General features: G+C 24.9%; 1 protein-coding gene across 1 annotated transcript in view; it reads left to right on the forward strand.

Moving 5' to 3' along the window:
* Positions 1-3,806: 3,806 nt before the first annotated feature.
* LOC129605782 (homeobox protein 2) overlaps positions 3,807-25,984 on the forward strand; it is a 69,474-nt gene continuing 47,296 nt past the window's right edge. The window contains exons 1-12 of the mRNA XM_055515719.1: positions 3,807-3,943; positions 4,316-4,647; positions 5,479-5,564; positions 5,628-5,777; positions 6,165-6,257; positions 6,314-6,540; positions 6,598-6,763; positions 7,111-7,179; positions 7,258-7,351; positions 7,410-7,467; positions 7,522-7,605; positions 17,815-17,947. Coding sequence (XP_055371694.1) covers positions 4,516-4,647; positions 5,479-5,564; positions 5,628-5,777; positions 6,165-6,257; positions 6,314-6,540; positions 6,598-6,763; positions 7,111-7,179; positions 7,258-7,351; positions 7,410-7,467; positions 7,522-7,605; positions 17,815-17,947 — 1,292 coding nt within the window. The 5' untranslated portion in view covers positions 3,807-3,943; positions 4,316-4,515. The remainder of the gene's footprint in view (positions 3,944-4,315; positions 4,648-5,478; positions 5,565-5,627; positions 5,778-6,164; positions 6,258-6,313; positions 6,541-6,597; positions 6,764-7,110; positions 7,180-7,257; positions 7,352-7,409; positions 7,468-7,521; positions 7,606-17,814; positions 17,948-25,984) is intronic.

Genomic DNA, 25,984 nt, shown 5'->3' on the forward strand with positions numbered 1-25,984 from the left:
TGCAAACGCAAAATAGTATAATACAAGTCAAAAATTATTTTATTCACAAGAATGTACATATTCATAAACAATGTATTTATGTACACACATAGTTTATATATGTATGTATGTATGTAATAAGAGACCACTTTAAGCTGGATATCTTTATTCACTGATTTTGAGCGAAGATAGCCAATTTTCGCGATGGTTTCCAGAATACGATTTATACATTCGGCGAATTTTCTTAATACACAAAATAAAATTTATGTGCACATAACTATGTTATTAAGAAAGTAATAGATAGCAGTCTAAAAAAATACATCGTGTATAAACTGCGCTGACTTGATGTCATTGTTAAATGTATTTGATTGACGAGTGGTCACAGTCACCGAAAAACTAGGTTAAACCAAAATTTTGACACCCCGAAAAGTCCACACGCTCAGTACGTGTACCAAAACAATCATCACTCGAAATCGGCGCAAAAAAGAAACCCATGATATTTGCGAGCAATAATTCTTTCACGAAATAAAAATTTAAAAAATTACTCAGTCAAAAAAAAGATAATTTACTTAAATTTTAATTTGCTTTATATGAAGCTACACTTCATATAAAAAAAGTACAAAACTGAATCCCATACAAAAATTTGCTTACACTTTCATACAAGTGAAAAAAAAATGTTTTTCAAATAACTTATTTATTAAAAAAAAAAACGAGACAAAACTTAATGTTGAGCTTACATTTATTTCTATTCCGAAAGGGGATGTATTCAAATAAGTCTAATCGATCGTTTACATAGGTAAGTTACTTTAATAAAATTAAACATATTTCATCGTTTACATAAGCGTGAAAATTTTATAAAATTGATAGTGACTTAATATTGAGAAATGTGAATTTTTTTGCTATAATGACGATAGGCTTTTGCAGACAAAAGGAGTTACGTTTTTGTGTACATTTTGCATGTTGCAATGATTGTTTTGCAATATTGAGTCTTATTTCTTTTCTTTTTTAGTAAAACATCTACAAAATTCTTTTACATTGAAATCTGCTACTTCACAACTAATTCTGCGCAAAAATGTGTAAAAACAATAAATAATATATTTGAACACCGTTAAGAATAGTTAAAATTTTCTCATCTTCAGTTTATGCAATCCTCATTATTAATACTTGGAGTATTGTACACGCTGAAGATGAGGTAGTATTGAAAAATCTCGAAACGCGTTTTAAAAATAAAATGATTACAGTCGTTAGAAAATAGAACTTACTCATTTTTTGACAATGTCAAAAATATGTGTTAATATACAATTTGTCAAAAAGTTAAATAATAATTTTGGGTAAAAAAACATACACACAGAAGACAAACCTTATTTTTTACTAAGGCAACTGAATTGAAATTTAATAAGGCCTCGTGATGGGAGCTATTTGTATAATAAATTTAAAATATTACTCAGAATCATATCTGTGGAATAAAAAGAAATCAATTGAACGAAGACGTAGTTTTTTAAACCATGAAATGACAGCTATTGAACAAAAAATTTGTATCACACAATAGTAAACCGAAATGGCTATTGACTAAACTGAGTTTTGGTATGTTCAGTTTTTCTTGTTTTTTCATTAGGTTTTTTTTAGATAATGATGACTGATAAGATATAAAATTATCAATCTACTTCATACATAAATCTGTATTTATGGGTGTTTGCAGATCTAATCTAAAATGCAGATCTAATGTCAAATTAAATTGTACAGTAATTAAAAGCATTCTAAAACTTGCCCTATGTATAAAGCAACAAAACAATAATATTAGAATGGCTTATGAAATTGTCAAAAATAGAATGAAAAGAAAAATAGTAGATAACTAAATGAAAAAAGTGTTCCCAACTTTTTATATTCAATCATTTTGAAACATAAATTGGTAAAATGAAAATTAAAATGTGTTGCTGAAAATTAGGTGATTACACATTACATCTGTTGGTGACAAACCACTACAAGTTTCTGAAGCCCATCTTTATAAGTTTTTTTATGTATTGAATTGGTTTATTGATATCATTGATCATCTTTCATTAAAATGGATCACAAGCTTTGTTGGCAAGAAGTCTGAAACATAATAATATGTTAAACATTTATACAAAAGTCGTGGATTATTCTACGTATCAATAATTATCATTGTTGTTCTGAGTTAAAAGATTTATTCTTTTAAACGGCAAAATTATTATTAATGAAACGGCAAAATCAAATGCTGAGTATCTAAATAAGATATTCTTGTTAAGATATCGAGGACTTTATTTCAACTAGCAATAAAGTACTTGTGCTAGTTTATTTTATTGGTTATATTTGTCAACATTTATATGAAAAGCGTGCTCGATTTTTTTGATACTCCACTTACTTTTATTTTACGTATCAACTACGTGAAGTATACATATAGAATGCCTTTAAGAAAAGTGTACAGTGTCAAGAGTTTTTACTAAACTTCTTGAAATGTGATTCTTTGTAAAAGTTGCATTGTAAATGAATTGTTGAAGTCACGGAATGTGTGTACATATATGCATTATATAAATATGTATGTAAGAAAACCCATACGTAAAATCACATTACTTCTTACCTTTCTTAAAGTAGCTGTTACAAAATCGTTTTTTTCTGCTTTATTTTTACAATTAACCTTGTAATGCAAAAAATTAAAACAGTACTTCTGACAATAAGTATATATGTATATGCACGGCAATGTTACAAGTTATGATAATATGCTCTAAGCTGCAGTCGATCTAAAAGCTTATTTCCTTTAGTTGACAAAACTTACTTTTACATTTATCTATAAACTATAAGAACTAATTTCTTAAGCACAATTTCACACAAACTAGTGATGTGCAAGTACCAAATACTAGTTTTTTCAATCCTCGTAGAGAATACTCGCACATAATCTTTCATTCCACATCATTTACCTAGCATTAATTAATGCTATCTTTATAAAGTTAAAGGGATAATCAGAGTGTGACAGATTCGTATTAGAATTGATTCATTTGTTGTTGTCGGTGCGCTTATTACATTACGATGTTAATTAGATTAAAATATTGAAATTATGTATGTATAAGTTGAGAGATTTTATAATTTTTTTTTGCATTTAATACTGTCAATATTAATGTATTAAATGTAAGTGTAAAATTAATGTATGTAAATGTAAGTGTAAAATTAAAATTTAGCTCAAATATCGTAAATTCACATTATCATTATAATTATATATATTTTGTTAAAGAACTTCAATATGCTTTTTCTGATATCTTCGGAACCATTGCTCCTAACGGTTTAATTCAAAAAACGTAACAGAAGCTAAAAAAATCTTATAACAGAACGGCCATTAGGCCTTTTTTTACATTTACTATTTTTTTGGTAAAGTCGAGTGGCTTTACTTTTAAATTTTTTTTGCAAATTGATGTTTTTTTTAAAAATCCAGGAATAGGTTTTTTTAAATCATGTCTGTCCGATTTCTGGTTCCTACGCTACAAAGCTTTATTACATAATTCATTACACTCTTAAAAAAATTTTTTAGGAGTACAAACGATTGAAGAGGAAGTCTTTAAAAAAACGAATTTATTTCTTCCTTCTTCTTTTCTCTTTTACATTAAAAGGGAATGTAACACAATATCTTTAATTTGTCAAAATAATAATTTAACCTTCTTTAATAATTCAATGTGTTTTAGAGAGTGGGTAATTTATGTTCCGTTAGTCGGAAAGTGAAATTATTTTCACAAAAGAGAATTGAAGAATTTTTTTTCTACTTGGCAATGCTTTTAAAAGTCAATATGACAAGAGTATGACATTTTAGAGTCGAACTGATTTAACAGTGATTGTGCGATCATAACATTTCTATTTATTATTTTTTCATATTGGTTAATAAAAAATTGATTTATATTATTTTACCGAAAAGATTTGAGTATTATTAAGCACTGTAGAAATTAAGATCAGATTATTTAAGGTGCTAATTGTTATTGATTTTAGAATAGTTTAATTATAATATTCAAATGATTTTACTATTTTATTAAGGAAATTAAGATTGAAAATTAAGTTTTGAAAATTGTTCATTTGCTTTGTTGGAGTTTTATGATGAAATTTGTTGCTTTTATATGACGTTTAATAATTGATGTCTAGTTTTATTTCAAATTATAAATTACAAAGGGAAAGAGGGAAATCAATTGTATGATTAATATGATATGTATTATATTAATTCAATTCGATAAACCCATTTTTTGATAAAAGACCTTGGTTCAAGGCCATCATATCGAAGACTAAATTAATTTACATACATAAAAAAGTTGATTGTAACTTGTCTTGTGTTTCTTTATTTCAGGTAACTTTCTTGCAGCAATGCAAGAAGAGCTAGTTTTCCTTGACATTTTGTAATTAAAGGAGGTAAAAATAAAGATCAAAATTACTAAATAAAGAAAAAAACATAGAAAGAAGATTTTAAGTAATTATCCGGTTTAATAAATATTGGAAGAAAAAGTTTTTAAGGAGCTAATTGACACTATTAATAAAAAGTGTTTGAAGATGACGGATGCTGCGCCAGTTCCAGGTTTGAATCAAAGACGAGACACTGATGCAAGAGGTGACGGAAATAATAATCCTGATGTAATTGCTTCTCCTCCAATCAATAACAATATAAGAGTGAGAAATAATCAGGTCAGTATAATACTATCCACAATGTATACTTAAATGCAGCGAAAAAATTATTTCAACACTTGTGCACCTATTATATTTTAAGTACTTATAACGAAATTTCAGTATTTGCTTTCCAAATTGATTGTATTACTGTGGGTAATGCAAAATTAAAAAAAAAAATTTAGCTCGGTTATTAAAATTTAAAAAAATTATGCTGTTACGTGTAGTCACTAAATACGTAATTTTTATAGGTATGCAATAAGTAAAGGGCAAGAAAAATTTTTTGACCTTTGTGAATAAATAAATAAGTAGTTGTTTCAGTTTTATAAAATTAATAGCTTCTGAATATACATAGTTGACAAATTGTTAAAACAGAAAAATTTTATAACATATGAAAGTATGTCAAATATTTGTGTATGTATATATGTACCTGCATATATTGGTTTTGGAATTTTTCATTCCTTCAAAAAAAATCTTTAAACTTCTAATTTAGTTTATCTTTTGTTTATTGACATTGTTTTTATCAAAAATTTAGTATTTCAATGAGTTAAATGGTTGGCAGAATTAAGCCCTTGAGCGCTTAATGACTTCCTGACTAATGTTTTGTTTTAATTTTTAATAAGAAAAAAACGATAACGAATTTCCTTCAAGAATTTTACATTTAGACGAATTTTGCTAATGAGAAACAGTTTTAAGTAGGTAACAACCTACTTGCATTTGAAAATTTAAATAACTGTTTTTTGAATGTATATATGTAACCTATTATATTATCCTATTATAATAGTATATATAACCTATTATAAGTTATATATACTAAACCACAAATATGCTAATTATTTTATAAATTTGCAGCAAAATCCACTGATTAATGTACGTGACAGGTTATTCCATGCACTCTTTTTTAAAACAGCATTAGCTTATGCGCAAATTTTCCCAAAGTAAGTAAAATATTTTCCATTTAGTTTCAAACTTAAGTTAATTTTCAAACATTTATATTTTAGGCCACTTCGAAGGGGATTTGAGCTATTTATATTACTAAAAGCGCTCCTTGCTTTTTTCACACTATTTTATATTCATGTTGCTTTTCTTAAAAGTCCGGCTACCTGTTTGGAGCATGTAAAAAATGAGTGGCCGCGCGATGGTGTTTTAAGGTATAAGCTTGAAAAGAAATTTTAATTGTTTTAATTACACTATGTCATTGAGTTTAGTTAATTAATGAAAGTTGAAATTGTACGAAGTTTCGGATTAAAACTTAATGCATATGGTTTTGTTATTAATTTAATTAAATATAATGCATACATATTTTAAAATTTTTGTTTACATTCTTCTTCCATATTTCCACGTTTTCTTTTTTAAAATTTTTCGACTTTCATAAATTACTAAAATTAAAATTAATCTTTAATTCAATAATTAAGTAATGAATGTTTTAGAGATTTATTAAATATTACATTAACTGAAAATTTAAATTAAAAAAAAGTAGTTATGTTTGGGAGATATTGTTTGTTTAATTTATTTAACTTTTTTTATTTACATTCTAGAGTCGAAATTTTGAATTCAGATTTTCTAACGTATGAGCCAAAGGAAAAATCTAACAATGGAAATCAGCCTTTGAAAGGCTTTAAACTTAATAAGTAATAAAATGTTGGTATTTAATTTTAAGGAACTAATTTTCTAATTGTTTTTTCAGATATTTTGACTTGGAAAATGTTTATGGTCCATATCCTGCTTCCAAATACGCAAAACAGCAAACTCAGAAACTTACAAAACAAGGCCATAGTATAAATAAAAGTTACTCAAATGAAACTCTTTTGGAAAATAGTAAATATTATGTAGATGAAGATGTTGATTATCATGACGTTGAAGAAGAGCAAAACAAAGAGAATATAAAGGAGTCGGATAAATTGACTTATGATGGTTGGAAAATTTTATTTTTGATATTTTACAAAAACCAAAAATTCCTCTTGTCTTTAGAGGATCAATACATTGTGGAATACTCACTGGAATATGGTCACTTAAGATTGTCTCCAGCAACTAGAAAAAAATTGAATATTCCGGTTTTAAAAGTAGTTCTAGATCCATCTAAGGACAAATGTTTTGGAGACTCATTAAGCCGATATTTATTACGTGAATTTTTGGGGTATGTTGATGTTTTATAAAGCTTTGGTGTAAGGATGTTCTGAGTGAATTGCTTTATTTACATCAACAGATATGGATCAAGATTTTAAAATTTGTTTATTTTTGAAAAAATTCACAGTGGTCTATAACTCAAACCATTATTTCCTTCCTCTTAAAATTTTCTTTTAATTTACATACATATTACTTTTGGTATTCGAACTTTTTTAAACTAATTACCATATTTTTCAGAACATAATTATTTAAATTTGTCATTTTTCATTAAGGTAGAATAATTTTATTTGAATGTTGCATTTTATTAAAAAAATGAAATTATTTTATCATTATATTGATTTTTGATCGGCTTTTTAGTTATGATGATCTATTAATGGCGTCAGTACGTGTTATAGCTGAACAAGAAGATAATAAAGGTTATTTAAGGTAAAACAATACTAAATTGGAAAAAAGTTTCAAAAATAAATTTTAATTTTTATTTTAACTAAAAAATAAACAAAAAAGAAATGTTGTTACTGGAGAGCATTATCGTTTCGTTTCAATGTGGTGGGCAGCGTGGAGTTCATATCCAACGGCATTCTGTGTCATGATTTTATTTGTAAGTTCGTATAATATTTTTTGGTCAAACTAATTTTTAATTCTGAAAATATCTTTAGACGGTTTCTATCTCTATGCTATTGCGATATTCTCATCATCAAATATTTGTGTTTATAGGTAATTATTAATTTGTTTAAACATAATTTCTTAACCAATAGTTTATGCTTTTAGTTGATCTTCTACAAATGTTGGAATTTAATATATCAGCTCGTTTTCCATTCGCTCCACTTCTGACAGTAATATTAGCTTTAGTAGGTAAGTTTAAACAAGTTTTTGTTCTTCAAAAATCAGTCATTTAGTAAATACATTTTGCTGTTTAAGCATGTTCATTCTTTCGACAGTTTTGTTTTAATCTTTAAATGCAGTATAAATGGTTCAATTGTGCTGTTAGAAAATCTTAGTTTTTAGTGCAAAGAGCGATTTTTGTGCGAAAGCTATTTAGTAAAAGTCTGTTATTGATAGAATTCGGTAATATAATACTTTGCCTTGTTAATTATTATACAACTAATAAGCAAATCGATTTAATAAACCGTAGTAATTTTTTGCTATATTTGATCTTTCAATCGATCAACTAAGCATCGTTTTATTCCTTTATTCGGAAATTCTTTCATCTTCTCAAACAAGGAAAATCACTCGCAAGTCAACATTGCCTGTAATTAATTTATTGAGTGCTGAACGAATTTTTTAAGGGGTATTATATTTTATTGGTTATTATTGTTAATGAGATACTGACTATAGGGTACATGGATGTAAGCTTATGTGTTTTTTTTTTTGTTTAAAAAGCTTCCTATTTTTGTACGTTTATAATTATGAACATCATGTCTAGAGGCAAAGTAAGTTGTTAAATTTCAGCAAATGGATATTTTGAGGCAATAACTGAGATTTGCAAAATTAAAACGCATACATATAAATTAATTTATAATAATTTGCATTTCTCTCCAAAAAGACAATTTACTAGTTGGGATGTAAAAAAAAATAAACACAGTTTATGTACTTATGTTTTTAGAATTATAATATATCTTGTAAGATTTCAATTTCCCAATTTTTTATTTTTAATACACAATATTGAATGTAATGTTCCGACAAAGAAAGAAGTAAATACTATTGCAAAAAGAATATTATTTATTATAATGTCTGTTCAAAAATACAATAGTATAACTATTGTATATCAAAAATATAAATATGTGTTTATGTATGCACAAAATGATTTTATATGTATTTATATGTATTTTACATATATGTATTACATTTCTTCATTTTAACCTGACTTAATCAACATATCCTTTAAAATACTTTTAATACCTGTTAAAGAATAATAAAAAAGATTTCCATACGGAATATTTTTGGACAAGGCCAATTAATAATCTTAAAAAACTTATATAATCACAATTTATCCTTTTTTAAGGGATTGTATTGAAAATATGTTTATATTTTTATAAATAAGAACATATATAAATAAAGGTGAATAAGAATATTGGTGTATAAATATATACATGCACATATAATATTTGTTTCAATTTCATTTTAAATGCACATAAATGAAGGGTGAAAAACTTTTAATAAAGGGTATATTTTTTTCTTGCTTTAGTTTCTTTATGTTATGTTTTCTTTTTTCATTTTTAAATAAGAGTTGTGTTGTTGGAATGATAAAAGTTTATTTTTGGATTAGGAGATTCCGTTTAAAATGTTTTTGAGAAAAATTGCATTTTTATTTTGAAAGCGTGCACTGTAATATTTAAACTAGTGTGCTCAGAAAGCTATTTACTTCTTGAATGTTCGGAAAATTAAAATATTTATTGAAAATCAATGAGAATAACATCAGCAATTGTTCATTATGTATCTAGATTTCTTTTTAATTTTGAAGAATTTTCCAGTTCGTGACAATTTTTCAATGATTTTTCCTAATATTTAAAGAACAATTAATGAAAAATCAAAATAAAAATTTATATCAAATCTTCTTAGTTATACTCACACAACTTTATTATTTGATTCCGATTCTTATATAAAACTTTTGATTAAATTTATATGTAAATAAAACGAGGATCAATTGTAAAAACTCATTATATGTATTGTGACGTTTAATTTTCATTTGTAAGAAGATTAATTAGAAATTATAAAATTTCGTAAAAGTGGGTTTTAAATAAAATAGTCAAATTATATTTCAAAGTTTGTATGTTGTATGTATGTAATATAAAATGTACAAAATTGTGCAGTGTGCAATTCAAAATTTTTAATTGAAAAGTTTTTATTGCCTAAGGATGCAAATATCAAGTGCATGTACATAGTAAACATGTACATATATTGTTTGCATATCTAAGTAACTCAAATTTTGATTCAATATTTTTATTTACATTTTGCTGAAGCAGTAAATGATGAAGCATAGATGGATTTAAAAAATCTTTTAGATAAAATAGGAGATAAATTTATTATGGCATTTTTTTAAGAAAAAAAAGCAATAAATTATTAATAATCTTTAATAATTAAAATTTTTTTCTCAGATAGTAGTATTTATTCGAAATTTATTCTAGTATGCAAACAGTCATCTTCTAGTTTAATACATATTACTCTTTTAAAAAAAATGTTTTCAATTGACTAATTCAAGTAATTTTGAATATGAATTTCATATTGTTTTTTTAAATAAAATGTATACATACATTTTATATGCCATTCAATTTTGTTTGAGTTTAAAATTGATTTTTATAGACAGATTGAAATAGATCAAATTACTACAAACAAATTGCTATAACCTTACGTATTATGTCATATTTCAATTTTTAAAAAAAAAAATTGTTTGCCTTGTTTATTTTAAGTCAGTTTTCTTATTATGTTGTTCATTGATTTCAAAAAAATTCGGTATATTACGAATTTCTAGTTGAATTATGCCTTTGTTTTCTAAAATACAGTTTAGGGTTGCATTTCAAATAATTTTACAAGAAATATGTTCTTTGACATATTAACTAAGTACATTATGTATTTAAAAATCCTAATGTTTTGCATGCCATTGTATGGAATTAAGATTTTCACCTTATACACTTTTTTATGATGCACTTAAATTTCAATGGAATTTTAAAATAAAATCGGATTTCTACCAAATTCTTTCTTTTTTTTATTCTAAATGTACAAAAACCAATGTTTTGTTTCCAATTACATATAGTACATACAAATTATCAAAACGAAAATATTTTGTAGAGTGACCAATCATATTTTGAACGTGAGATGTACAACTTTTTTTTCCGAAAATTTACTTAATTTTCAAATTAATGAAAAAATGAATTAATTTTATAAAGTACACGATGTGCATCTAATTGTGACTCTAATGTAAAAAATTGTATCAATATGATGTTATGGTACAATTCGAAAATTCTAAATTATAGAACTAGAATTTCATCTATAAGCAATTACAAGTTATAGATTGATTACAAAATCAAAAAAATACTGTATTACTGCAAATTGTAGTATGTGACTGTATAATGTATTTAGTCAATTGTTTAAATTCGTAAAATGTGATGTAATTAAAGTGAGGACAGGGGTTTTGTAATTAGCAGTTAAATGAATGATTGGTAGAGCATCATTCTTTTTAATTTTTTCTTAACATTTTGTCACAAATTATTTTTGATATCTGGTAACATAATAACTATTTACTGTTTTTTGGTCACTAAATACGAATATTCAATTTTAAAATGTTATATAAAAATAATATACCAAAAGGGTTAAGATTTTCTCTAATTAGATATTCATAATGTGTACTGAAAGTATGAATGGTTACTAAAATTCGTATTCATATTTTGATTATATTTATTTTGATGGAATTTAAATACTGTAAGAAAGGAATTTCTATATATACATATGGACATATGTATATATATTTAATCCGTATGATATAGGTATTTATTTATATGCATTGTAAAATATGAAAATAATCATGTTTGCCGGTGTCAGACGTCATACTGCATAAGCACATATTTACCAAAAAAAAAAAAACATTATTTTGTATACTTACATAATTTTGGTTTTATAAAAATTTTCGTACAATTTTAGTTTTTCATTTAATTTTTGAATACTTTAAAAAAATTGAAAGAACAAAATGGTTTAATCCGTACCCATACAATGTATGTTAATAAATGCTTTTTATAGTGTATATAGGTTCATATGTATATAAATATTATATGCTTGTATATTTTACAATTTATATTGAAAAATTTTCGTTTCATTTTTAGTCAAAATATAAATTTTAAAGATATTATAAGTATGCATAGATTAAAATCGTGAATTTGAAAGGATTTGTTAAAGATTGAAGTTTTACAAAATACAAATTTTTATGATATAACTAACATACACATGCCGTACAAATGAATAGGTTTCAGAGAATTCCTAAATATTAAAAGCATTTTTTAACTAAAAGCAAAAATTATACTGTAAATTTTACTATGCATTTTATGCATTACAATGTACATTTAATATTATAATCTGTAATATTTTTAGAGAATAACCATTGTATATGATAGTATTTCATTAGTATAAAAATTTTATACATGGTGGCAAAATTTGATTTAATCAGATTTTACATGGTTTATAGGGTATGCTTGAAATATGGGGAAGGAAATAATTGCATATATAGATGAATCTGTAAATATTTATAAAATATTATAATTTATTGAAAGGGTATATGCTGTTTTCGATCTAAATACAAAAATATTGAAACATTTTTCAAAATAAATTTTTCTAATGCTGTAAATTTACACAATACATTTTAGATTTTAGTATTTTTTGTTATTATAATTATATAATAAGCCTTTTTTTCTTTGTTATAATTCATTGAATTTTTTTTACAATTGTAAAGTAATGAAGAATTGAGCAAAAATTTAAAAGTTTTTGAATAATTTTTCAAAACGTTTCAAATTTTATGGAAAGGGTTTTTAATTACTTTAAATTAATTTAAAATTTTAACACTCACCTCTCTATTATTATTATTGTGAAAAATATTTGAATAAAATTGTTTCCTGAAAATTTAAAATAAAATTAATGTTTTTGGAAATTTTTTTTTCAAATTTTTGATTTTATATTAAGACTCTTTAAAAAACGATGCAAATTGGTTTAGGATTGTCGTTCTATTTTGTCGTTCTGTTTACCGATATTTTTTTTTGCTACACTTAAATATGCTCGATCTAAATCCTAATGCTGAATTCAAATTTTTGAAATTTTGTTAGAAATACATTTCTAACAAAACATTTATTTTTGTAATTTAAACTTTGCACTTGGTCGTTCATCTAAGAGAGTATTTTTTAATTTTGTTTTGCCCTATTGATTTTGTTTATGCTTAAGGCTTGAACAAGTTTAAGCAATAAACTGAATTTATTTATAAAAAGTACACGAAATTAAGGTTAATAAGGCTACACCAAGCCATTGTTATATTTCAAAATTTTTTAATAGTGAAACATTTTCAATGACAATGAATTCCCTCTTAGCTTTGTTTTTTATTTTATAAATTTTATAATAAATAATTGCATTTTATTTTAAATGAAAAATGGTATATATGCGTAATTATATTTGAAAATTTAATTTTTTCGAATTTATAATCTTTAATTTATAAAAGTAGTTATTTATAAAAAAAAAATTTGAGCTGTAAAGGGGGGCAGTTATGCCCGCAAGTGTGTTTGCAAATTAAATCTTTTTCATGTTTCATTTTTGAAATGTGGTTAATTCTCGTAAATTTTAATGAAAGGAAACAATTTGGTTTTTGTCTTTGAAATATTAAAGAATTTGTTTTTTACGATTTGAAAATATAAACAACTGTTCGAATTATTAAAAAGAAAAAACTCTTGTCTTCTTAAGAATAGCAAAATCAGTTTTGTTTTCGCGTTTATTAAATATTTCAGGAAAAAAAATTTTTCTTATATAAAAATAATTTTATGTTTTGCTTTGCGATTAGTTCTGATAAAAATATTGAATGAAAAGAGAAAGATCTTTCAAAGATAGCGTGTTGAAAAATAAAAGTGAATTATGCTAAAAATATTTACAAAGTAAAAAAAAATATTAAAGAAATAAACATTTGGTTTTCATTGAATAGGTGAAAAATAATTTTTTCTTTTATATTTTATTATGTTTTTTCAATTTTATTATTCAAAAGAAATTCTTCTTTTCTTGTCAGTTGCAATCAATTGCTTTAATAAAACTTTATCAGTAACAATAAAGTATTCAATATTTTTTTTTAATATAAAAATAAGTTCAAATTAAATATGATATAAAAGTGATTGAGTAATTTCAAGTGATTAATGTTTTTCGAACTTTAACCATTTAAAATTATGTTCTCTGCTTATTGACAATAAGTAGAAGTTTGTTTGAACAGCGGACCTTATCTTTACTGTTGAAATTTACCAAATTCACAACGAATAATTTGTTTATTAAATTAAAAAATATTTTTTTAATTTAATTTTTTAATAGGTTTTTTAAGGTAATTTAAAACATTTTTTAATATTTTATAAAAAAAAGCCAAATGGAAATTAGTTTGATTAAAAAATCCGTGCTCCAATGTGCGTCTGTTCATAAAACTTTTACAACTTGTAATATAAAAAGTCGAAATTTTTTATGCGAAATGGTTCTTTGCGAAAAACGTATTTCTTTATAAGAAAATTTTTATTTTCCTTTAATTTTCAAATATTAGTGCCTCTCAAAATCCGCAAATGCCATTTTTTGACAATTAATTACGTCGGAAAAGTTACCAGTTTTCAAATATTGCAAACGTAAAAAGTAAGAGATTGGCTTCTACCACAAAATAGCTTTTGATATAAGTTTTGATTTTAATGAAAAATATTATTTGTACAATCTTCTCAACTTTAATAAAAGCAAACAACTAACAGTAAATATTTTTATACTTTTAATTTCCTATAGTTAAACTAGTTGTCCAATCTGATTTAATTACTTTCCTAATTAGTAGCTGATACGGTTTTTTAAATTTTGATACATACATATGTACATATATCAAGTCAAATATATCAGGTCAATGCAAGGTGCCCATACCAATCGACTCATTCAAAGGAAATTTTTATTCGAAAAATTGTAGATTTTAAAAAAAAAATTCAAATTTTTAGATGTTTCGTAATAAATTTCAGATATGAACCATTTTTTAAGCATAACGTATCTAAAATTTCTGTTTTAAACTTATAAGAATTAAAAAAAAATTCATATTTAGTTAGTTTAGGTATTTATTAGTTTTTCGTCTAACTAAAAAACAATATTCTACTTCTGAGTATCGTCGTTATACATTCACACACATTACATATATAAAAATAATCGTAAAAATTTATAATAATAACTTGTGACTAAAGTTGTGAAAACTTTCTTAACATGTTATTCTTTCCTATTAAAATCTACTATGATGTCCTAATTTTAAATTATAACTATACCTGAAAATAAAAAAAAAAATCTGATTTAAATGCGTACAATATTGTTGTCCTTTCTCAAATATCTGTACGGATATTTCATATTACTTTTTTTTTTCTTCTTTTTTTAACAAAATCTTAACACAGTTATTAACATTGTTTTTATGTTATAATTATTAGAATAATAAAAAAAGAGAAAACATCAAAAACAAAAGAGAAAATAAAGGTGATAGAAAATATCCCATAACATAAGAATGAATATATACATACATACATATGAATACGGTTGCACGTATCTACAAACATATATAAAATATATGTACATGTATGTATGTAAGTGTGTTGTAGAAGGGATAGACCTACATAAATAGAGAAACAAAATGAAAAAAAAAAGATGAACAGAAAACAAAAAAGGAAGGACAAAAGAATTTTACTAAGATTTCATCGGTGTCAAATTTAAGTGCGTTCGTATGATGTACACTGTACGTATATTGAAATGGGAAAACTTAATCATTCCGTTATTATGTTACTACATACATTTATGATTATAACTGGGTAAATTTAGGGCATAGGACATTTTTTCGATATTGAGACTATGAGATAAAAATGACTGTAATAAAAATAATGTTCAACTGAACGTCTTCTAAATTTATTCCTTTGTAACTCCTTCTTTGAATTTATCTCTTGAACTGAGATGTAATGATGAGCTCTTCCATTATTACCTTGAGTCTTTTAAAAATTATTTGTTTTCTATTGTTAAATTCGACACATAAATAAACTTAGTATAATTTCTAAAAAAGGAAGTATCCAATCAATTATTTATTTTTCTCCTCTATATTTCAAATGTCCTTTTTATTATTCTGTTATAAATCTTTCAAAACTTCATTTAAAATGTAATTTTATGCTGTTGATTGTTGTTAATATTATGTAACAGAATTTATAAAACTTGGTTTTTATACTTTTTCCCTTAAATTAACAAATACTTTAAGGAAAATGCTCGTTAGAAAATTGTAAGGACCTTATCAGGTCATTAAGAATGAGTCAATAATATTGTTTTTCACTTTGTGCCCCTGAGGAATAAATTTTTCGTTTTTTATTTGTTTTTGTTTTTGTATTTTGACTTTGTTTTTGTTTTTATTTTAAGTATGTATAAAAAAAAATGTTTGCTCCTTTGTAACTTTTCTATATCTTCTTTAAGATTTTCTGAAATTTTCTGGATCCTTAAGGGATTTTTCTATATTTTTGTAAATTTTTTTTTTATCTCGTTGTTAATGTTGTCGTTAATGTTGTGGCGTTTATTTTAGTGGAAATGTAAGTGGAATTTTCTTAAAATCACTCACTTTCATTACAATTTAGTGAAGGAATTTTTTCTATACATGAAGATTATCTGTATGTTTGTATTTTTGTAGCTATACGAATTTATATGTATGTATATTTTGACAATGTGATGTATACATGACATGAAATTTTCTTTGGTATATTTTATTTAGTCCCGTCATTAGAACATGTGCGACTTAAGTTAGCCCTTATTCAAAAAAGCATTTTTTCGATTGATAAGCTTTAATGTTAGTTAAATATAGAACTTACAAAAACTCCATAATAAGAATCAAATTGGTTAAAAAAAAAAGTCACTTAAAATGTGGAAAGATTAATAAAATATAATTAAAAGGATTTAAAATTGTAGAACTTTGTATTCTAATATACATTAAAACTGAGACAAATTATAAAATTTGAGTGCAGAATCAGGAAACTATTTTGGTTTTTTTTAAAATAGCATTTCTTTCTATGTTATTTTATATAACATGTCATTGCGACAAAACTGGTATGTACATCAAAAATTTTTTATTTAAACGTTATGAGAGTTTAATAACATATGTAAGTTCGATCTGTAATTTTTCCATGGGCACAGATGTTCAAATAAAAAATGCTTTAAAATAATTAGTAACAAACAAAAGTGTTTATTAAAATTAATTTTAATAAAGTAAGTAATTAATTTTAAAATTTTTTTCATACATATGTATTGGTCAACGAGGTCACGCGGTTTATTTTCTTTTGAGTATGAGGGATTATGTAAAATCTTTTGTAGTCGCAGCCGCATACCATTTAATAGCCTCAGATCGATTGTATAGCTCTGGAAAAACATATTTTACGAGTAATTGGTGATATTCTTGGGAAAATGTGTCTTCTATTTGATAATTTGGCAATAACTTACACTCTTGCAATATTGTAAAGTTCCACTGTGTCACCAGGTCAATTCATTTATTCCTTTTCTAATATTTTGAAAAAAAGACAGATTTTCATGTTAAATACTTTTAGAACATTTTTGTTTTTCGTATATGGCTTGAAAAAATCTACTTAATAAAAAATACATAATATGAAAATTATGTGATGATGGGTGAAACGTAAGAATATGCAGGTCAATATATGCGACCCACAGGACTTATTTTCATTAATTGAGATCAATATCTATATATAGGATAGTGAATATATAAGGAGATAGAAATAATATCACAGTGAATGGACTTTAAATAAATATGAGATAAGGATGACAACTTTCTTTAATATTATATATCCATAGCCATATATGTATGTACATATATCTATTTGCACATACATATTAGATTACCTTTTATTGGAATTTTATACATTGTTCATGCATATATTTGTGTATATATGTTGAGGGTAAAATAAATATAAAATAGGATACAAATTACAAATTTATGTTTTTTTTTGTAGAAATATTTCATTTATTTGTTTTTTTTTTTTTTGAGACGCATATAAATTGTTGCGTTTAATTTTTTTTGTACTTCATACAGAGAAATTTCATTAGGGAGTGATGTATACCTAATATTGGTCCCAACTTTAAATCAAAATTCTTACGGAATTTTTTTCATGTTTTTTTTCTTTACGGAATTTTTTGGTGTTGTATTTTCCTTTTAGAATTTTATTTTTAGAAACATGAGAATTAGTTTTCAAATTAAATAAATAATATTTTATTTTGTTTTCTGAATTATAATTACATACTATTTATATTTTAAATTTAAAATTTAATTTTAAAATATGTTATTTCTTTTCTCTTTGAAAGGAATGGAAGCAATCATGTCCGAGTTTTTCAACGATACTACAACAGCTTTTTATATTATTCTAATTGTTTGGATTGCTGATCAATATGATGCAATATGTTGTCATACCAGTATCACTAAACGTCATTGGTTAAGGTAAGTGCTTTTATTTTTTAAAACTTATTTATTTTGCTGTTATTTCTTGTAAAAAATTTTAAATTGCAATTTGTAAAAGAATTTTTAAACTATAAAATGATAAATGAGGGAAATGTAATTATGATGTTAACATCATTACGCTAGATTCCGTGCCGCAAATTTTATTTTGAATTTTGTGAGGAATTCGCATAAAATAAGAAATTTCATAGAAACAGGTTTATTATTTAAATATTATCAAAATTATCAAAGTAGTAAATATCCAGCTGCTAATATTCTTTAAAGATCTAATTCATTTTAGAAACTGATAAATTCATCATTTAAAATAAACTCTCATATATGGAAATTAATATACAGGAATGTACAGAAAAGACAGATCAACGACTTGGTTGTTAACAAACCGAAAACATGGAGAAATGCAATTAGAAACTTGATTGTAAAATGTGGAATTTACAATCTGAGTGCCTCCATTATCTATATGCGACACGATTATTGAATAGTAACCTATGTACTTACATGTTTTCGCCCGAGATTTTCAGTACAAAGTCATTTAATAAATGATTTACATATCTAAAATATCACAGTCATACCTTTATTTTATTATTTCCAATTGAAATTGCAGCAGAAATAACGAAAATTCTTAATCTCCATTTTAATGAACGTTTTTCATTTTCTTTATAAATTTATGCTAAAATAAGTTTCGAATAAAAATATTGACTTTTATAAATAAATTTTCAAGTACATCCTATAGAGTATGCTTTTTATCAACAGAATTAATTATATAACTCTTATTAAGGATTATACGTGAACAAATCACTAATTATATAAGATTCATTATATGAAAAAACAACTATTATTTATTATGAAGTTATTGTGAACAATAAGATCATTAAAATATTTATTAAATCTGAACACAAAAAATAATAATGAAATTTTTTCATATTTTTTTTTCATAAATTGCATCTGACATAAAAAAATACACATACAACTTTATTTTGTGAAATTTTTAATTTGTTTTTATCAATAACAATAATATAATATCAAGAACTCTTCTTAAAACTGGGAAATTTCCATTTTCAAAAAAAAAAAATGATTATTTAAAATTGAGAAATCATTTTGTCTGAAGATATAAAAATATTTTTATAGAAAGGCCCGAAAAAGCCTCAAAGATTTGCTGCATGATTAACAAAATTGGAAATAGAAGTGCTTAGATAGAGTTCCACTGCAATCAGCACTAAACTAATGTTAAATGTCTTGCCGACAAAAATACGGCTATCATTACATTGATCCTTTTTTTGCAAATTTTTGTTGTAATCCTAAAGCTATGCAATAATTGTATTGATAGGTTTTATTCTAACAATAAGAATACATACACAATAGTTTTTTGTGAATAATTTTTGGTTACATGTGAAAATCAAAGTGTAGGAGTTAAAGTAAAGTAAAACATAAATAAGTGGTACTTTACAAAACATTGGCTTGACGCAACACTGAATTTTCTTTATTTTTTGGACAGAAGTGACTATTTTGTTCATGTTAGCCATACACATACAGTGTCAAAATGTAGATTCTATAGGTGTGCAAAACTAAGCTTAGTCTTCACTGAATAGCTTAGTTTTTTTCAAAACTAAGCTATTTTCAGTGATTTTCAGTAAAATCGTGATTTTTACTTTCAAATATTATTTTACAGTTTTAGATCATAGCTTTCATTAAAAATATTTACCTTATTTTATTGACTTAACTTTTGTAAACATGTACTCCAGTCAAATTTTAAAATTATAAATTAATAAATTGTTAAATCGCGTTAAAATATTTTGCAACTTATAAATTAAGCAAAAAGTTATGTGATATTAAGTTTTGTAATTTTTATTTAAACTGCACTTTTTCAAATAAATTAAACTTGTGGTAATAATATTATGTTCTGAAAAATTGCTCACAAAATGAATAACTGTAAATCAAAGACAAGCTCGCCTTTTCTCATTTTCCGGTAATTCTTGATAAGTGAGCAAATAATTTATGTATATGCTTTAAATTTTGCTTGATCTACAGTTCTAGATTTTGCAATATTATGTTATCAAAAATAATTTAAATTTTTAAGAATTTTAAAATTTTTAATGGAATTAAACAATTCAAATGATTTTATTTTTCTAGAAGTAACGCAAGTTCATTTATTTGTGCGAATTCTCAAAAAACTTTATGCATACCTAAAGGATTTTGATTGTCGATTTTCATAAATAATTCCATTGCAAATTACACTTGATGTTAATTTTGCATTAAAAGAGCATTTAATACAGTTAAAGTTTTCCTTTTTACTTATTTTTTACCACTTCAAATAGATTAAACTTTGTAATATTGTAATTTTTTTTATCTATTAACAATTCCCGTGTTTTATAATAATTTCACTTTATACATTTGTTTGATTGTAGCTATTGTTATTATAAACAACTATTTTACATAATATATATATATGTATATACATATGTATGTATGCTTATCATAATTTATGAATGCAAAAATGTTTATGTTGAAAATAAAAATATATACATATGTATGTTGTATTCATATACATATTCACGGCAAAACATTGTATTAGTGTTGCCATATAATTCATATAACAGTGGCATTAAGGTAAATCGTTTGAATTTTGAAGTATGGAATGTTTATAGGGTTCGAAATTCTTTAGCTTAAGTTTTTATAATTCGAAATTCAGAACTAATTATATATATATATGAAAAAAATATATATCTAACAATATACCCGATATAATTTCGATTTTTTGAAGGAAAAAATTTGTTAAGGCGAAAAAAAGAGTTTCGAGTAAATAAATAAGCAATAAATCAAATTGTGATAGAATAAATATGAAATAAATTCTTGAAATAAAAAAATTGTCGATATTAATTTAGCAAATTAGTTGGAGTTTCATTCTTTGGAAATAAATGAGATATGTTAAACCCTTTTTACAATTAAACTTCGGGATTTTCTTATTTAAAATTATATAGAGCATTTTTTTCTTGCCTGTTACAATATATTAATTGTAAACCCTTATATTACCTTCTTCTCGGAGTGCAAAGTTATGCTTTTCAAAGTCAGATAACTGTTACATAACATTATACTTGCATAACATCAGGCGTTGCCAGTACAGATTGAATTTAACTTTGAATTTACTTTACTTTATGTTAATTAGTTAATATCAGTCCAACTATTGCTCCAAAATCTATAGATCATATTTATTATGCATTGATAATATTGCAACACTAATTGAAAAATACATCACCATTCTTTTGTATTGTACCTGATATAAAAAAAAAAAAGAAAATTAACAAAAAAAATCGATGTTTATAAGAAATTATGATGTAGTACGTATAAAAATATAATCATACATATATACATGTACAGTTATAAATATAAAGTAAGGAATAGATAATTTATTTTTGCTGAGCTCTTATCGCCATAACTACAAAGTAGTCTTTAAGAATGCCAATCTTTTTCTTGTCTTCAATAAAAGGATGAAACATGATGAACTAAAAAATGGTTTGTTTGAAATATTTTTTATTCAAGGAAAAAAAAAACAAATAACAAAATATTTCACTTATCAAGGAAAACATGTATGGATTTTATACACGGATATACAGTGATAGTACAATATCGTACGAAAATACAGAGAGAAATTTCATTCATACTTTGAATATCTTTTTGAAGATCTTCAATCACTCCATAACTGAAACTAAAATTGTTGATTTGCACGAAATTGGTAATTTGTATACATTATCACAACACGTTTAATATCAGGAAGGAAGCGTTGTCGATCCCATTCTACATATACATATTTCTTGTCAATTCTTTGAATTGGAAATCAATTTAGCCACGTCGGTCTGATTCCCTTTTTGCTGATGTTGCGGCATATTTCGCAAAATTTCTATACACTTACAGCGGGAAATTCACAAAACCAAAAATTTAGCTTGCACTATTCATTTTAAAAATGTGAGAGAATATTCGATGATGTCAATGGATATTCATATTTACCGACCGTATTGTGTACACAATAGGTAGGTTATGTGATGGCAACAAATTTTGCATATCGAGTTTTCAATGGGAATACGCTTCTCCATAGCAGGGAAGTATAAATAAACTATTTTTAGCAACCTGTCGGTCTGTCGGCCTGTGTGTGCACCCGTATATCTCAAGTTCTGCTGAACCGATTTTGATGAAATTTTATATGTAAGTTTATTTCGACTGTGGCACGGATTGATCAAGTTTTGGGATATATCAGTCCTCGAGAGCTGCACTTTTTAGCGGGCCTGTTTTACATTTTTGAGCATTTTGAAGAAAATATTCAACCGTTTACTTGAACTTTTAAACATAAACTTCGCTCGACCGTCCGCGAAACCTTCTAACTTTTGAAAGAAATCAGGTGTTAGCAACTAGACGTTTACTACGAGCCAATTATACATTTTTCCGTATATAAAGAGAAATAATCAACCGATTTCATTAAAATTTAATATTTAAATTTTTCGTACTAAAACAATGAACATATAAATTGTTTGGAAAGATCAGGGCTCGAAAACTGATCTGCGAGCGGATTTTACATTTTTCACCATATCTATGGAACGAATTGATGGAATTTCTTGAAATTTGATATTTGAGTTCTGGTTTTTACCAAAATTAACTAGCGAGCATTTCAGGGAATTCGGGTAGCACAAAGCGAAACTCTACTAAGAGCCAAATTTACATTTTTCTAGGTATGTTAACTAAGCTTACTAATGTCCTAAAAATTGGAAAGAGGTATTTATAATATTCTGTAACACTTTCACTTAAATAGACAATACACACTACGATCGGTTATGTGCTGACCACATCAGATTTTTTCCAATCGATTTTTGATTACAAATTTTCATCAGATTTAGATTTAATCTTATTTGTTTCAGCTACATGAGAGTTCAATTCTAACTTTTAAGCGCATACATTATAAATTTGTATTTATTTAATTGATATGTTAGCATTTTAAACTTAAGGTTTTATCTGCGTTCTAAGTTTTTAAAGAAAAAACTTGTACTCTACTGTATATAAGTAAGTACTTAGTTTATTTTTAACAAAAATAAATCTTTCTCGCCTTATTCTATTTTTATAAAGTATAGTTTTTTTCGAATTGCGTTTATTATTGTTTTTTATTAATATGTTTTTAAATTATATTTTTTCATAGTTTAACCTTCATGCAAAGCAATTTCATTTTTGAATTGTTTTAAAACTGTACTACACTTTTGATATATGAGTTAGCATGAGTAATACTAACTAGATTGCACATTATTAAAATAAAAGTTAACCAAATTTTTTAGATTTTTTTTTTAAGAAGAAAATAACCACGTTTTTAAGATTTCTAATTTTTTTTGTTAAAATAAGGCTTGGGGCTTTAGAAGCTTTGAGTTCTAAAATATTGAATTATCGAAATTGTTAATTTGCAAGAGAAGAATTATATATGTCGCTGCAGTTTTGGTATGCGATGTCGATTACAATGCGCTATTCCCAATTGTGCAATCTATAGTCTAAATTGCAGATTCCTTTTTTTTAAATAAAAAGAAAGTTGATTACTTGCTCTGGGTTAAAAAAAAATTGGTAGTAAAAATAAGTAAAAATTAAGCATCAACTAAGAAGGTATATCTCTTCTGATTGTTAGAGCGTTCTATAATTGTCATTATTTTCAGGTATTTAGACTGTTTGTGGAAGCATTCGTTCATAGGTATTATAAATATAATTTTGATTTAAAACGGTTTTCACTTGATTATTTTTATTTATTTTTTCTTGTTGTTGTATTTGTACTTTTGTTTTATTTTTTGCTTTGTTATAAAAAAAAGGATTTTCTAAAAAGTTTAAATGAAAAGTGGAATACAGAGTAGAAAAAAAAATAAGAGAAAAACAGAAAATCGAATTCATTTGGTTAATTATCCTTGCTATAAAGTATTACTTTAGGGCATGTTTTTGTTGTTTAAAGTGAAAAAAAAAATTAATTTCATGTAAAATTAACTTATTTTTTTAAAGTAATTTTTAATCTTTATACTTAAGAAAACATTAAAAAAGAAGTAGACAAAAAAAGTGAATAAGAAATGTTTTGATACCGTGCATTTTTTATAACTAGCTCAGCTTTATTTTTTTTCTTTTTCTGAAAGTTGTGAGGAAAGAAACTTTTAAATTCTAAGTTGTCTTGAAAAAAAAAATTTTAAAAGTATGTACCTTTAGAATTAATACCTTTTTGATTATCTTATAAAATTTAAATTAATGTGTTTTAATTATAAAATATAAACGTATTTATAAAACACATAACATTTTTTTTCCATTTTTTTTCCATTTATCTCTACAAAAATTTTAATAATTCTTTAAAAAGATCTATAAGAAATTTCCTTAAAACAACCGGTTGCTACTTGTATGTATAATATGAGAATTCATTCGCTTTAAGTTCACCCATTAAGTTCGAGATACACCCATTAAGTTCGAGATACACCCATTTTAAAATACCACCATCTTATTTTCAGTATTAGTTTGCAAAGCTTTAAAATTCTTTAAATTCGTTACTGAGCGTTTAATATAGGATAGAAGCAAGGTAGATACAAGATTTAACTCTTGTCTGTCCACACGTCAGACCACATGATCACTCCAAAGTAGAACAAACACAATTAAACTTTCACAAATTACTTGCTTTCTTCAAAGGACACCTCCTGTTATTATTGGACCAATGCGAACAAGAAATTCTGGTAGCTGCCATAGAACTCAAAGATATTCTTTCAAATTGCTCAAAAGTTAATACCAGGAATTTAAGTAAAATAATTTGACATATTCGATTCGGTAAACTGATATACGTATTTATGTCCCGACTTTTGATGAAATGGCTGCTCTGGTTCGGATAGCTGTCATATAACCCAAGAAGGTAATATTAAATATGTAATTGAAAAAAAAAAAGGTAGCTGTGTGAATTTTGGCAACAGTGTGTTCAATTATTACCCAGATACGTATGTTCTTGAAGTTTTTCTATAATGGCTCAACAGGCTCGACAAATTATAAATGTTTCAAACGACTTTATAGTGAGAATGCTCTTCTTCGTTTGTTGTCAGAGTCCATATACATAGTGTTTTTTTCTCTGTATGTGCTGTTCTATGCAGCCTTACACGCATAATTAGATATGATTTGGAAAGTTTGTAACCCAAATCTTTAACCAACAATTAAGTTTAACATGAATTGTATCTTTAATTCAAGTCCATAATTCGCAGTTTTAACTCCTTCGTTGCGCTCTCTGGTTTTGTTTTAAGTATTAATTGCACATACTAATAATTTTTGAAGAACATACAAAGTCAAGAGCGTTTGAGTTACATGGTTGAACATGATACATTATAAATTTTGCTTTTATACTTCAAAATTAAATTCAGTGAAATTAACAATATTATTAATAATCATGCAAAGAACTCACCAAATACATTTCATTAGCGTTAAAGACTTAATTTCAATTTAATTATACAATTAAATTCTTGCAATTTTTTCATATTAGAGTAAAATAATTGCAACCGACTTATAATTGTTACCATATAACAATTGTGTATATGTTTGGCTTTGTTATACGTTAAAGATAATTTTTGATTTTTAAGTTGACAAAACATTGAATTTATAACAATTATATTGTACGTAACATATTTGTATTTTTAAAAGAAAAAAAACAACAATTGTTAAGAAGGTATTAAAAATTGTGAAAAAAAAGAAATGTTATTTTTGTAATTTTTCAAAGAATATGTGAATAAAATACAATTGAAATAGAACACAATTAAATGCTCAATTCTGATTGGATATTTTGAATATTTTTGAATAAAGATGATTAAAAATGATTTTTAATAATTTTGTCTCTAAAATTATAATTTAAATCAAATAATGACAAACATTGTAGGTTTTTGTATAAAATTCTTAAAATTTATTTAATTTATTGTTTATTGGTGCTTGCACTTTATGTTTGGGTATTACTAATTATTTATTTTCCATTTGATTCTTGTACCCACCATAGTTACTCTT

This window comes from Condylostylus longicornis, unplaced genomic scaffold (genome assembly GCF_029603195.1).
Source record: "Condylostylus longicornis isolate FDR11 unplaced genomic scaffold, ASM2960319v2 ptg000014l, whole genome shotgun sequence".
Classification (NCBI taxonomy): Eukaryota; Metazoa; Arthropoda; class Insecta; order Diptera; family Dolichopodidae; genus Condylostylus; species Condylostylus longicornis.